At 40.2% G+C, this 16,057-nt stretch overlaps 1 protein-coding gene across 8 annotated transcripts in view; it reads right to left on the minus strand.

Moving 5' to 3' along the window:
• The window catches only part of LOC143020029 (uncharacterized), a 179,612-nt gene that overhangs the window by 15,384 nt on the left and 148,171 nt on the right, over positions 1-16,057 (minus strand). For all 8 annotated transcript variants that reach the window (XM_076176155.1, XM_076176157.1, XM_076176154.1 and 5 more), the window contains 2 exons: positions 12,459-12,691; positions 11,913-12,086 (listed from right to left, as the gene is read on the minus strand). In XM_076176155.1, the coding sequence (XP_076032270.1) occupies positions 11,913-12,086; positions 12,459-12,691 (407 nt within the window). The remainder of the gene's footprint in view (positions 1-11,912; positions 12,087-12,458; positions 12,692-16,057) is intronic.

Consider the following 16,057-nt stretch of genomic DNA (forward strand, 5'->3'; position numbering starts at 1 on the left):
AGTTTGTGTGAACTTTATCAATGTAAGGTGTCATGTATGTAATAAACCTGTAGGTTTATAATGTAGAAATTGTTCAGCTGATCTTCGTATACTTGTCTACATTCTTAGTCTTTATATATCATGTGCATATGATATTTAAATATATGCTTATAGATGTATTATATGTGTGTGTATATATATGTAAGTTGTTTACATGTGCACATAGTATGGAAATTACAAAATTATATGTGTAGCCAATGTCTGCATTATGTTGCTCCTATATTGATTTTTTTTATGCAGTAAATGGGCACTAATGGTGACATTACTGAATATATCAACCTTCTCCTGGTTCTCTTTCAGGAGCCCAATAGTTTCAAGGAAACCAGCCATGGCCACCAATTGAGCCCATATTTCTCTCACTGATTAAGCTTTGTTGAGCTGTTTGGAGTCAATGGATAACAGTGTCATAATTTGCAATGTCTTCTGTATGGTGGCTGCATTGAGGGCATTTAAAGTGTATTACCAAGCTTATTCTATGCCCTGCATCCATTTTAAATCTCCTCTCCAACATAATAATCACACATTCCACTGCATTCCTTCCATAACACACTTGCACCCATAAATTGTTTATTTACCTTCATGACAACACTTCGTAATCCATTATATTTTTTTATTCATTTATTCATTTTTTTTTTACTACCCTTCCCTCAGCCACCCTGACCTATAGATTTGCATACATATTTATTCATAAACTGTATTTACTTTCATCAGTTATTTTTCTAATCACGTTTACAACACTTTCTCTCTACTTTAATTCCTTAGAACACTACACTTCCCAATTACACCATCCACTGACTTCTCTTTTGTTCTAACTTTTAGACCCCCAAAGCCACTACATATTCCTTCCAAGTCTCCACGCATTCATTTAGATAGATAGATAACCCCCCCCCAGTTTTCTCACTACCAGGGCCATGGGCACTCACACCCATACAACCCAACCTACAGTATTCCCATATTTAATCATATCCTTAATGATGCATGCTTCCATTGTGTCACACACTTTAATGTCTTATCACTAACATAGCTGATCCTATCCTATTTCATCCTCTCTCCACTCCTGACACCTTACACTCAAACTCAAAACTCGTTTTTCCTTTCAGTTTGGGTTCACTCAGTGCTAATACATCCACCTTTCCCCTCTAAAACATACTCCCTATCTTTATCATTTTGCTTGATTCACATTTATACACATTCTAAGTCTTCCAAATGGATCCTCTTTGTCCTTGACTTTTTTGTAGAAGGAATTAACAGAAAGGGGATTTCCTTGCCCCCCTCACTGTATTCCAGTTTGTAGCCTTCTATGACACTTGTGGGAAATGGGCATGGTATACTTATCCCTGACCATAGAAACAGGAGCATAAGATATAGATACTTACATACATACATGTACCAAGGCTTTTTCCCCCTTTCAAGGGAGATAGCCAAAAAGAAAAAGGTATAAAATCATTCCCACCCATTCCATCCCTAAGTACACTCCACTCCCCTCCACCCTCCCTCTTATCTTAGCAACTCCTGGATGACAGGTCATCCCTGCACCTTGTCCACTGCCCTGGGTCAGAGGCAGTGTCGCAAGTCACAGCACATGCACAGCAAGGCCGCTTCATTAAATTGGCAACCCCCCTCTCCGTCCCCCCATGCATAAAAGGAGAAGACGCGGAGAAATCCCTTCGGGCTGCGTCAAATTTTGCTCACATATACTACATCCCCCCCCATCCCCCCACCCATTCCACCTCATGCATCACATCATCATCCATATACAACCATTCTCCATTCACCCCTGTCTTCTGTCCTTTCCTGTCCTTCCTCAACAGACATTCCCCTCTTCCCCAAAGCCCCCTTCACACCATCCATCCATCTCATCCTAGGACGTCCCCTTATGTTCACTCCCTCTACATCTGCCTTCCATACCTCTTTTACTAGTCTTTCTTCACTCATTCTTTCCATGTGTCCAAACCATCCTAATACTCTTTCATCAACCCTATCTCCCAACTCCCTTTCCACCCCTGTTCTCCTCCTCACCTCCTCATTCCACACTCTATCTAGCCTAGTAACCCCCATCATACTTCTCAGACACCTCATCTCAAACACGCTCAAACTCCTTCTCTCTTCCTCTCTTATGCTCCACGTTTCTGCCCCATACAGTGCTGTTGGCATAATCACTCCTTCATACAGTCTCCTCTTAGCATCCATTCCCAAATGCCTATTCCTCATTACACTTTTCAATCCACCAAGGCATTTACTTGCTTCTCTCAATCTACATTCTACCTCCACCTCTACTCCACCTTTTCCTGCCACATTTGCACCCAAGTATCTAAAACTATCCACTTCCTCCAGTCGCTCTCCCTTAATGCTCACTTCCAGTCTGCTGCCATTTTCACCCCTTGTACATCTCATCACCTTACTTTTACCCACATTTATCTTCAGCTTTCTTCTTTCACACACTCTCCCAAACTCTGTCACCAACTTCCTCAATCCCTCCTCCGATCAAGCCACAAGTGCATAGATACATACTTAAAAATAGTAAATAGATAGATACTTAGAAATAGATACTTAGATACTTAGAAATGGTAAAAGATAGATTGAAGGGGGCAGCAGAAAGGAGGACCAGTAAAAGGTTCAATGACAGGTGCCTTGTGGTGGTCCAGTGAGACAGATGTCAGAGATTCTCTCATGCTATCTGTCCTCAAATCTCATTAACACTCCTCCATCTGGGGCTGGCAGTTGGCATTAACAATAGATTATTAATTAATTTTTTTTTTTTTTTTTTTCCCTCCCTAATTTCCCTTCCTAACTCCCCCACACACCCATCATTGTTTCTAGGGGTCTATCTATTGGTCCAACAATTTAGTTTTAATGTGTGGCAGTTTTCTTCAAGTTCTTCAGCTTCCTTATTAACCATACTCCATCCCACTCATATCAAGGTCACACTCTCTGCATCATTCAATTTTCTGTTTGCTATTTTCACTTCACCACTTGTGAATTTGCACTCTTGACTCCATCCCCAACAAGTGAGTCTGACACGGCAGAGGGGCTTAAGGCATCTTGGAGAAATGTGGAGATACAAGCCTTTGTTCCCCCAATGTCCCATGGGAATCAAATAATTTGCCCACTAACTTCCCTGGGTAAAAAAGTGTAAAATGTAAAAGTGGGTAAAACTAAGGTGAGATGTACAAGGGGAGAGGACGGCAGCAATTTGGAAGAGAGTCTTAAAGGAGAGAAGCTGGAAGAAGTGGATAGCTTTAGGTACTTAGGGTGGCATGTAGCAAGAAAGGGAGAAATGGAGGTGGGTTGTAGATTGAGAGAAGCAAGTAAGTGCCTTGGGGGATTCAAAAGTGTAATGAGAAATAGACATTTGGGAATGGATGCTATGAGGAGATTGTATGAAGGGGTGATTGTGATGATAACACATGGAACATAAAAGAGGAAGAGTTTAAATGTGTTTGAGATAAAATGTCTGAGAAGTATAGTAGGGGTTACAAGGTTGGATAGAGTAAGAAAAGAGGTGAGAAGGAGAATGGAGGTGAAAAAGGACTTGGGAGATAGGGTTGATGAAAGTATTGGGATGGTTTGGACACATGGAAAGAATGAGCGAAGAAAAGTTAGTAAAAGTGGGGAAGGCAAAGGTGGGTGGAGTGAACATGAGGGAGTGACTGAGGAAATGGATGGGGTAAAAGGGGTGTTAGCAAGAGGTTTGTTGAAGGAAGGGAGAAGGCAGAAGATAGGGGTGAGTGGAGAATGACTGTGTATGAATGATACTGTGATGAATGGAATGGAGTAGGTGGGGGATAGGAGGGGGGTTAGGGAGTGGTTATGTATTTACCTAGTTGTATTTACCTAGTTGTAATATACGGGAGGGGAGCTATGCTCATGGTGACCCGTCTTTGTATCTCTCCGCATCAAGTTTTATCTTAAAATCTTGTATAGTGTTAGCACATACTGTTTTGTTGTCTAATTTGTTCCATGTATTTGAGAATGATATTTTGATGCAGCCTCAGGGGATTTCTCCCCATCTTCAATGTTTCTGCATGAGGGGACAGGGGGGGTTGTCAATTAAATGAAGTGGCCTTGCTGTGGATGTGCTGTCTTGCTACATTGCTTCTGACCCAGGGCGATGGGCGAGATGCAGGGAATGACTGGTCATCCAGGAGGAGCCAAGATGACAGGGAGGGGTGATGGATGGGAATGGAATCATGCTTTTTGACTTTGGTTACCTTCATGGTAAGGGGGAAAGAGCCCTTGGTAAATGTATGTATGTATCTATGTAATTTCCCTACTCTTCTAGGAAATTTTCCACTTTTTGTATGGGTACCTCTTGTTCACCATGAAGCTAGATGCATTACCCAAGAACCAAGATAATGGCAGACATCCCCATTCAATGGTAGGCACAGTTCAAGGAGCTAAAATTTTTGGTACATAGGATTCCCTGAGTCTGCTTGGGAACTTTCCTGGTATGATCTACAGAGCAGAAAGGTGAGAGCTAAGTACAGTAATGCAATGTCATTGTACTTGTCCCCAGTGTATGATTGACAGCTTTGCACACCTATTGATATTATTTAATATCCTATTACATACATGTAATAGGATATTAAATAATATCAATAGGTGTGCAAAGCTTATTACTTGATGTAAAACATAGTCTCTTAAGACTTGTACATATACATCAAGAATGTTGACAATAATAACTGTTGCCTCAATTTTCGCAGCCCTGACAGTAGCTAGCAATGGTCCTTGGGCTCTCTCATAGATCTTTATGAGAAGAAACAATGGACTGATGTCTGCTGTACTAATGTGGATCTGTTTCTATTTCACCAATTAACAGGAAGAAGGGAGCAGTTGTTGATTGTCAGCTCTCCTGATATGAAAGAGAGTTGTATTTATCTGTTTTTAATATATGTATATGGGGTCCTGTTTCTCAGCCTTCAGATCTTTCATTCCATCCCATACCAGCAGGTCATCTCAGACCATTTTATCTATACCATTTTCAGATCTAAATATCATTGTCATGTTGCCCATCTTTTTGCTCTTCCAATGTAGGAAGTTCTAGCTTTCTCATATCTTGTCTATGGCTTGGGATCATCTTTGCATTCTACTTTTCTTGTTATCTTATTTTAGGTACAATGACCACACAACTCTTCACTCTTCTAATGTGTGAAGTCCCAGTTTTTTCAATCTTTCCTCACATATCTTGTTGGCTATGCCAGGGATTATCTTAGTTGCCACTTTCTATATTGTGTGCACACCCACCCACATGAATGCACACTTACATTATTCTCAATTGGTTGTTCCTATGTGATGGGGTGGAAAGGATAGATGGTTGGAGGGTTCTTATGTACAACTGTGACCAATTACTTTTATGGGCTATTCTATTGAGAGGATTTTGGTTTCTGTGTGTAAGATGCATTTTCTTAATTGTTTGGAACCATGCTGTGGAGGAATAGTGAAGTGTGATTCTTATAAATTGTACACTACTGTATAATTAATATTTTTGCTCGCCAAAACCAGTACTTGCTAATGATATTAGTATATTTAGTTTTATGCTAATCCACAGTCAGGGCCTTGATGTGTGGGCTAAAGGACATGTGCATAAAAAATGAGGCCTAGGATTTTAGTGTTTCTGTCTCATGGTACAAATTGGCATTTTAGTAATATGAAAATAGCCTCTTAAGTTCATCAAAGCAGTTTATTTCAGTTTAAAGATGGGTTAGTAAATTAAGTTCATTTTGGGTACATTTAGTGAAGTACGAGTATTGTAAAAAGTCTTGGGGGCGTAGGAACCCAATAGCATCTAGAAAGCTGATGAGAACCAGAAGCTGACCCTTGGGTCTTTTCACAACTATCCTAGGCCAAGTCTGAGGACTGCCAGCTCACAGTGCCACTCCAGAGTAAGGAGTAAAGAAATATGGAGGTTTTGTATAAGGCCAGAGGACATGCCTACCTCTCATAGTGTAGCACAGGCACCACATGCAGGTGCCTCCATTTGCCATCCTAAGCTATGGTTACACTAGTCAATGGAATGGTTGGATTTTGTCCAAGATTGGAGTGTATCTGTAGCTTATAGCTATTGTTACAGTCCAACCTTGGACAATATCCAACTGAATTGTTGGAATCCAACCATTCCCATTGGCTATTGTAACCATAGCTTGAGCAAGGTGAGGTGTGGACTAGCATTGCTTTATTAGATTATGTTAATAGATTTGTGCACATGTATAAGCATATGCGTGCACACGAACACAATATGGTAATTTGAAATCACAGATAAAGATGAATTTGAGTCTAGGTATGTTTGAAAATTAGTGAATAGGAAACAGGACCCAACGAGCATTACTCCTTTCCTGTATACTACAACTGGGTAAATACACACACACACTATATGGATGAGATGAAGAAAGTCGTAGAAACCATAATCCATCCAAGACTAGAATATGCATATGGTCCTCAAACAGAATGAAGGATATAATCAAGATTGAGAGAAGACAAAAGCAGCAACCAAACTGGTTTTTGGCCTGACAGATAAACTGTACGAGACTAAAAGCTCTCGGTCTATCAGTATTGAAAAATCAAAAATAGACCTGTGATTACAGTATTCAGGACACTAAAAAGGATAGACTACACTGACAGAAGATATCTCTTGATTAGGGATAGGAGGGCTTTAAGAGATCATGAGAACAAATTGAGAGAGTCTAAATGTCTAAAGGATATAAAGATATTTTTTTCCATACAGATGTATAAATACTTGAAATAGCTTAAAAGGTAACATACCCCCAAGCTAAAAGAATAAAATCTAAGTAATTAGATAATAAGGACCCATACATAAACCTTGAGCCCCCAACTAAGTGAATGCAAGACCAGCATGCTTCCAATTACATCATTAAGGAGGTGCATGATACCTGATCTCCGGATTGGGCCCAGAACTTAAGAATGAAGGAGACTGCACAAGACCATAAGGCCTACACTAGCCAGTTACAAGCCCATTATCACCTGTCATCCCTATCCATAACCTTTTCATAAAACAACTGATAGTTTCAGTGCTTACTACATTTACAAAGTCTTCCATTCATTGACGACTATGGTAAACCAGTTCTTTTTATTTCCTCCTTAAATCTAAATTTGTTCACTTGAACACCTCTAGATCACTTTGAACTCTGTGTCCACCCAGAGTGTGTAAGTTAAGGTGTCTAAGATGGTCCTCATAAGGTAAATTTCTGGGCCCATGTATCATTTTGATAATTTTCCTCTGTACTGATTCTAATTAAATTATATCCATTCAATAGGACTGACCAAAATTGTACTGAATAGTCGAGGATGAGTCTAACATTAGAGTTTGATCATTACTCCTGCACTTTTGTTTGAAACCATCCTAGCAATGAAACCTAATGCTCCGTTAGCTCCATTCCTGGTGCTAATGCACTGTTTCCTGGATTTAAGGTTAGGACTCATAAGAACTCCCCAGTCTCTCTTGCACTCAGTTTTCTCTAAAAAGTGTTATTTAAGCTGTATCTGTTTCCTAGGTTGTGTACACCAATGCTGCATTTTGAGATAATGAATTCCACTTGCTATTTCACCAACCATGTGAACAATTTGTTAAAATCCTACAGAATCTTTGTGTCTTTATACTTAATTAAGTGTCCTATTTTAGTGTCATCCAGAAACTTACTATCATCATTATTAATCCCATTGTCCAAGTTGTTTATACATAACGAACAATAAGGGACCCAAAACCAAGCCCTGGTGAACTCCACTAAAAACACTCTCCAAACTCTAATTCATTCAAATACTTTTCCTCCTATGCTATAGACTTTGACTCTAGTAGTCTCTGATGGGGCACCTTGTTGAATGCTTTGCTAAAGTCAAGGTAAGTAACATCATAACTATCTTTGTTATCTGATGCCTTGAAGACATTAGTGTAAAAAGATAGTTACACATGACTTACCCTTGGAGAACCCATGCTGTGAGTCACAAATCAAATTAGGTCTCAATGTGATTTTTTATTCTATTAGCTATTGTTGATTCAAGCATTTTACCTATAACAGATGTCAAATTGATTGGCCTGTAGTTGCATATAGACAATTTATCTCCCTTTTTGAAAACAGGAGCAATGGTTGCTTGCTCTCAAGCAATAGGCACAAAATCTGTCCAACATATTAAATATTTCCGTTAACTAGTCGCATATTTCAAATTTACACTCTTTAAGCACTTGTGGATTTTTTTTTTTTTTTTTTTTTTTTTTATGTTTTTTTTAACTGGACTCGAGGATTTTGACTACTTCTACTTTCCTAATTCTAGTTCTAGTTCTATTGGGACTGGAAACTATGATACTCGGATACGAGTACATGCTGACGACTTTCCTAATGTTGATGTTAGTCTACTTCCTTTGTCCCCACTGAAAATCAGATCACAGGTGCCATATCTAACATCTCCTTTGTAAACACCATGAGAAAATATTTGTTAAATACCTCAATCATTTTCTCTTCTGAATCTATTGTGACATTCATTTTTGATTGGGTCTATCCTTTCCATATTATTTGTTCTGTAGAGATGAAGCCCTTTGGGTTGGATCTCGCTTGTCTGGCAACCTTTAGTTACATTGCACTGTGCACATGTTCTTTATAACTAGTCTAGCCGTATCAGTATATTTTGATCTAAGGTGTTTCCCCATTTTTTATTCTGGCACAAAGACCTGTTTTTATACTGATTTAGATTTTCAGCCTATCCATCATCCATTTGGGAGTATTAGTATTGGACCTAATTATTTTGTGCATTCAAAATCAAACATGTTAGGTTACTGTACACTTCATCCAGATCATTGACCATGCTGTTGACCTCATGCTTGTGAATGACTTGACCCAAGGTACGCATGCTACCCTCTGTGACCCGACACCTGACTGCTAATAACACTAATGAAAAATTATAGACCAATGTGAGAGAGAAAACATGAGAGAGAAGGAGTTTTCTGTAGAGATGCATAAAATACATGTGCTTACTTAATGTAGATGGCATTATAGCCCAAGTTGGAACCCCACGTGAATTTGAAGCTAGGTATGCATAAGAATGTTGTTCTTTTCCTCTATACTACAAGAATGCACACACTGAGTTCTGACCTTTCCATCATAGTAGACAGTGCAGAGTTAAGTTAATGGCATTCAACATCACCAAAACAATTTTAACACCTGTCCAGTTGATGTTATCTTCCACAGAGATATCATTTTCTTTGACATTTAACTTTTCTTTCTGATCATCCTTCACTACTAAACTCGCCCAGAAAACCCATATCTCACCTACTGTAAGAGCAGCTTCAAAGAAACTGTGTTCTGTACACCCTTCAATACTTTCTAACTTTCAGCTGTTGATTATATACAGAGGACTTGTTTGCCCTTGTAAGGAATCTATATACCAACGGGCTTCTTCTCCCTACCTGTCACCCATTTCCCTTTCATCTTAGCTCCTTGTGGATGAAGGGTCATTCCTGTCCCCTGCCCAGGTCATAAGCATTGGCTTAAAAGCATTCAGGGAAGGAATATGTCTCTCATGTTTTCAGTGACTCCTGTCACTCTTCCTAAGCAAGAATTCCAAAGTTTTAATGCTTCTCTTCACGAGGAACTTGAGCATCTCCCTGTCAACCTCAACATTGCATTTTTATCTCAATTCTACTAGCATTTTCGTAGTAACTTCTTTTCAGAAGATTCATGCTTCCCCTTGTTGATAGAAAATATAGCAATACATTTCCTCTGTCAACACAGACAACACAGCACTGCAAGCCAGAACTCCGTTCTGGTGGGCAAAGAGTCTGTGTGTAAGGCCATTGCATTACCCACAAACTGACCCATATATAAGCTCTGAGCAGAGAGGGTAATATCTGTCAATCATGAATCACACATACAACTACACAACACACAGCACGACACACAAAATGACATATGAGCAAAGACTGTCCAAATTAGAATTACCAACTCTGGAACAAAGAAGGGAAAGAGGAGACTTACTATCTATAGAATAATGAAAGGAATGGAAATATTAGATAAGAATGACTTATTGAAATGGGATACTAGAAAAACAAGAGGACAAAAAGAAACTAAAAAAAGATAATTACAGAAAAGATCTAAAAAAGAACAGCTTCCCACACAGTGTGATAGATACTTGGAACAAATTAGATAAAGAAACAGTGTGTGCAAACACTGTTCAAGATTTTAAGAAAAAACTTGATGCTGAGAGATACAAAAACAGGTCACCACGAACATAGCTCCCTTCCCGTATAATACAACTAGGTAAATACACACCAACACAATACTTGTAGAGACACAACCACCATGCACACACACACAGACACACCACCACCATGCACACACACATAGACACGCACCACCATGCACACACACACAGACACACACCACATGAGTGTGCACACATACCATGGATACAGACCACACATGCACATACTTCAGACAGACAGACAACTATGCATGCACACACATCACACATAGGCACACATTGACACAAAACACACCAGACATACACAGGCATACCAGTATGCACACATACATACCAATTCTATGGTGCAATGGTACCGCTCTCAATTACCAATTCAGCAATCCAAGATAGTCCCACCTAGGGCTGAAAACTTTTTTTTTAGCATCACTACACTGCAAGCCAGCACTCCAACTCTGGTGGTCAAAGAGTTGGGGTGTGTGTATTTACCTAGTTGTATTATACAGGAAGGGAGCTATGCTCATGGTGACCCATCTTTGTATCTTTCAGCATCAAGTTTATTCTTAAAATTGTGAATAGTATTTGCACACACTGTTTTTTCATCTAAGTTATTCCATATATCCAGCATTCTGTGTGGGAAGCTATTCTTTTTCCTATCTCTTCTATAGTTGTCCTTTTTGAGTTTCTTTTCATGACCTCTGATTTTTCCATTGTCATTTTTTGGTAAATCTTTTCTGTCAAGGATTTCCATTCCTTTCATGATTCTATATATAGTCAGTAGATCACCTCTTTCTCTTCTTTGCTCTAGTGTTGGTAGTTCTAGTTTTGATAATCTTTGTTCGTATGTTAATTTGGAAAGAGCTGGTGCCAACTTTGTTGTTGCTCTCTGTATTCTTTCTAGTTTCCTTGTATTCTTTTTAGTACTGGGTGTCCATAGTGTCGCTTCATATTCCAGTTTTGGTCTAATCAATGTGACTAATATTATTATTATTTTTTATTATTATTATTATTTTTTTCATCCAAGTATTCAAATGCCACTTTCATTGACCTTAGTAGGTTGTGTGTTTCACCTACTATTTAGTTTATGTATCTGTCCAGTGTCATGTCATTGCTGATTATCACTCCAAGGTCCCCCCCCTTTTTCTTTTTTCATTTTCAGCAATTTTGTAATTTTTTAAAATTCTGTTTTTGCTTTTACCAAACTCCATTATACTACACTTCTTGATATTAAAGTTCACCTCCCACACTTTTGTGTGTGTGTGTAAGTCCACAGCCTTACACTTAGATCTGGCCATATATGAGCTCTAAGCTCTCATCTGGGATGGTAATAGCTATTGATCATGAGACCAACACATGATCTAAGACTGGTGAATTGCACACAAACCAATTACATACACACACACGCAAGCACACACACATCTCAGAAACATGTACACACGAAAAACATATTCACAAAAAAAAGTATGTTGTAAGTGTATATTTGTAGTTATACATTTTACAAGTGGATTACTGCTTGGCAATGTGCTTGCAAATCTTGTGACTGCACTTGGTTGTCCGTTGTAAATGTATTTTATTGTTACTGATGTGCACTTGAAGTCCTGAGGTCACTTCTTTGTTCAAGAGTGGCAATATGTGATATAAAGAGAAGATGAAGAAAAAGTCTTCCGCACCTGGAACAGGTCCCGCATGGCAATGACGACTTGACCAGCAGCCTTTTCAGTCTTGATGCCGAAGAAGCGATGGCCAGCGTCCGGGGAGCCGAAGATGTAGCCAAAGGCACGGGTGTCGGTCATGTCCTGGGCAATGAAGGAGATCTTGTGCACAGGATGGTGGTAAAGGCAGTCCTGAAAGGCAAATGGACACATTAGCTGCGCTGAGGAGGGATATGTATGACAAGGTCAATGAAAGTTATGGTTTCCTAATTAACATGTGATTATTGGAATGAGGTTAGCCAGGAGTTCAGAACTTAAAGTATTATGATAAGCCTAAAGATATAATGAATCGTTTTTTTTTATCATAGAATAAGTATGCCCAAAGACATGGTATTCCTCAAAATGTTCCATTCTTCATGTCATAATACAAATTCTTGAATATTTTTTTCCAGTAACACGTCAATTACTATTTTCTCAACAGTCTCACTTCCTCTTAAAAGTGGAGCTGTTGAATCTACTTGGAATACAAACTAGTTTACCGGGTTTGGAGTCGCTGCTACTCACCCCAGATCTTTCGTCGCGGAGTCTGATGCCGTCCATGGCAACATTGATGACGATTTTCTGCTTGTGCTCACCAGCAGCACGGACGGCCATCTTGAGTTCGGCCAGTGCTTCCTGGCACATGCGATCTCCCCGCGCCTCGGACACCTCCAGCACCCCGATGAGCTTGCCCTTGAAGCTGACACCCTCCACAAAGCGGCAAGGATCGGCAGACTTCTCGCCCCCGGCATGGCGTTCTGAAAAGAACAAAGATGGGTATTACAATATGGCATTTTTTGGACCTATTATTATTTATTCATTTTTGTAAACAATTGGTGAAGGTATGCTGTGGATTATACACCACTGTTCAATGTACGTTATAATATGTACGACCAGCCAAATGTTTCTTCATAAAGGTACATCACACAATCTGTTTCTTTTTAACTTGTCGAGATATGTTTTGGGTCACCCCGCAAATTGAAAGAGTTCCCAATCCCTCTTCCCCTCCCACTTTCCTCCTCCACAAACTCCCAAAGATAATCGAAGTCAAGCCTTAAAATGAAACTGTGCCTTGCCTCAGTGACATGAGCAAGCAGGAGTGCCTCTCTTAGTATCTCGCCTCTCTCTGAAGGAGAAGCGTGGAGTTGTAGAATTGAAACAAATCTTTGCACTTTTTGGTCAAGGATATCACTTGGACACAGCTCAGGCCAAAGGTGCAGACACCAGAGGCGGAAATGCAAAAATCCATCCAGTCTCAACTCTGGCTGGGTCCCATGCACACACATGTGCTCAACAAAGTTTAAACTTGAAATGTTCAAACTTTATGTATGTAATTATGCATATGTGAGTACACTCAACATGCACACACTTAATATAAAGCTCAATGGTGCAGTGGTGCTGTTCGCATCTCCTAATCCAGCGATCCTAGTTCAACTCCCACTCGGGGCTGAAATAATTTCAGCATCGCAACGCTGCGAGTCTGCATTCCAACTCTCATGGATGGAATTGGGTGTGGGTTACTGCCTGTAGATCCAGCATATATGAGCTCTGAGCTCTCATCCAGGTGGTTGATTGGGAATCCAATACATGAGCCAGGGCTGTGATGACAAACACAATATGTATGTATAATTCTCAGTGTTGTTCATCTATGTGCAGTAATGAAATGGACATTTTAAGTAAATAAAATAGCAAAAATGGGGTTCAATGGACTCATCTGCTAGTATGTGTTGGTCCAAAAACAAACACACACACATGGAAACTCAACATGCCAACCCATTCGAAACTGTAACATAGTTTTTATTATTCTCCCTGAAGAAGAATATAGGCAAGAACTGGTTTACAAATAGTGTGGTTAATGAATGGAATAGACTTAGTAACCATGTAGTCAGCCCTATAACAACTGGTTGTTTTAAAAGATGAAGTAGCTGTATGGATAGAGATGGCAGGTGGTATGGGACATGGAACTGCATAGTGTTGGCCTTGCAGTCACATCCATTCTAAGGTTCTTAAGCCCCCCCATGATATATTCATCTCAAGGTTGGTTAAAATATATATATATATATGTCGATCAAATCCCCAGTTGGACTACAAAGTCAGCACCTCAGCTGATGCTGACACACAGGTCAAAGGTGACAAACTTGGTCACAGTAAGGCATCTCCTGCCGTCATCTCCCCACCTTTTCATTCTCATAATTGCAATCAATAACTGGAACTTGAGAAATTTAAAAAACACCATTTATCAATTATCAAGAATTCAGGGGGGGGTCATGGCCTGCCATTACAAATACATTACTATATTTTGTGATGAAATGTATGTATTATGTATGTCAACTTTGTAATAACCCAAAGGGTTTCTCTTCATCAGTATTTCATTATTTTTATTTATTTTATTTATTATTATTATTCCCTCCCCCCATTTTTGACAGTGGTATTTAAGAGAAAAATGAAGGATAACCACAAAAATGTTGAGAATTCATAAAAGAGGGGAACAGAATAAAAAAAAGTCGAGAAACTACTGCACTAAGTCGAAAGTCTCCAGTAGGCTCACTGCATTCCCTCCACCACCCACTCCCCCTCTTCCTCCTACTGCTGTACCAGCTACATACATATACCAAGGCTTTTTCCCCCTTACAAGGGAGGTAGCCAAAAAGGAAAAGGCATAAAATCATTCCCACCCATTCCATCCCTCAATACACTCCACACCCCTCCACCCTCCCTCTTATCTTAGCACCTCCTGGATGATGGGTCATCCCTGCATCTTGTCCACTGCCCTGGGTCAGAAGCAGTGTCGCAAGACATAGCACATCCACAGCAAGGCCGCTTCATTAAATCGGCGACCCCCCTCTCCATTCCCCCATTGCATAAAAGGAGAAGATGGGGAGAAATTCCTTCGGGCTGCATCAAATTTTGCTCACATATACTACCTCACCCCCCATCCCACTGCCCATTCCACCTCATGCATCACAACATCATCCATATACAACCATTCTCCATTCACCCCTATCTTCTGTCCTCACCCGTCCTTCCTCAACAGACATTCCCCTCTTCCCCAAAGCCCCCTTCACCCCATCCATCCACCTCATCCTAGGACGTCCCTTCATGTTCACTCCCTCCACATCTGCCTTCCATACCTCTTTTACCAGTCTTTCTTCACTCATTCTTTCCATGTGTCCAAACCATCCTAATAATCTTTCATCAACCCTATCTCCCAACTCCCTTTCCACCCCTGTTCTCCTCCTCACCTCCTCATTTCTCACTCTATCTAGCCTTGTAACCCCCATCATACTTCTCAGACACCTCATCTCAAACACGTTCAAACTCCTTCTCTTCCTCTCTTATGTTCCATGTTTCTACCCCATACAGTGCTGTTTGCACAATCACTCCTTCATACAGTCTCCTCTTAGCATCCATTCCCAAATGTCTATTCTTCATTACACTCTTTAATCCACCAAGGCATTTACTTGCTTCTCTCAATCTACATTCTACCTCCACCTTCACTCCACCTTTTCCTGCCACATTTGCACCCAAGTATCTAAAACTATCCACTTCCTCCAGTTGCTCTCCCTTAATGCTCACTTCCAGTCTACTGCCACTTTCACCCCTTGTACATCTCATCACCTTACTTTTACCCACATTTATCTTTAACTTTCTTCTATCACATACTCTCCCAAACTCTGTCACCAACTTTCTCAATCCCAACTCCGATCCTGCCACAAGTGCAGTGTCGTCCGCAAACAACAGCTGGCTCACCTCCCATTTTTCTCCATTTTCTTTAACCATCTCCAATCCCTGACCCACTACCCTTGCATTTACCTCTCGCACTACCCTATCCATGTATAAGTTGAACAGCCAGGGTGACATAACGCATCCTTGGCGAAGTCCCACCTTTACCGCGAACCACTCACTCTCTCCATTTCTAATCCTGACACAAGCTCTACTACTCTCACAAAAACTCTTGACAGCTCCCAGTAGCTTTCCTCCTATCCCATATATCTGCATAACCTCCCACAGTGCCTTTCTGTCTACCCTATCGTAAGCCTTTTCCAGATCAATAAAAGCCCAAAAAACATCATTCCCCTTTCCTATAGCTTTCTCACATATCTGTCTTACCACAAAAATCTGAT

Source organism: Oratosquilla oratoria, chromosome 38 (genome assembly GCF_046742065.1).
Source record: "Oratosquilla oratoria isolate Oo_2021 chromosome 38, ASM4674206v1, whole genome shotgun sequence".
NCBI classification, from domain to species: Eukaryota; Metazoa; Arthropoda; class Malacostraca; order Stomatopoda; family Squillidae; genus Oratosquilla; species Oratosquilla oratoria.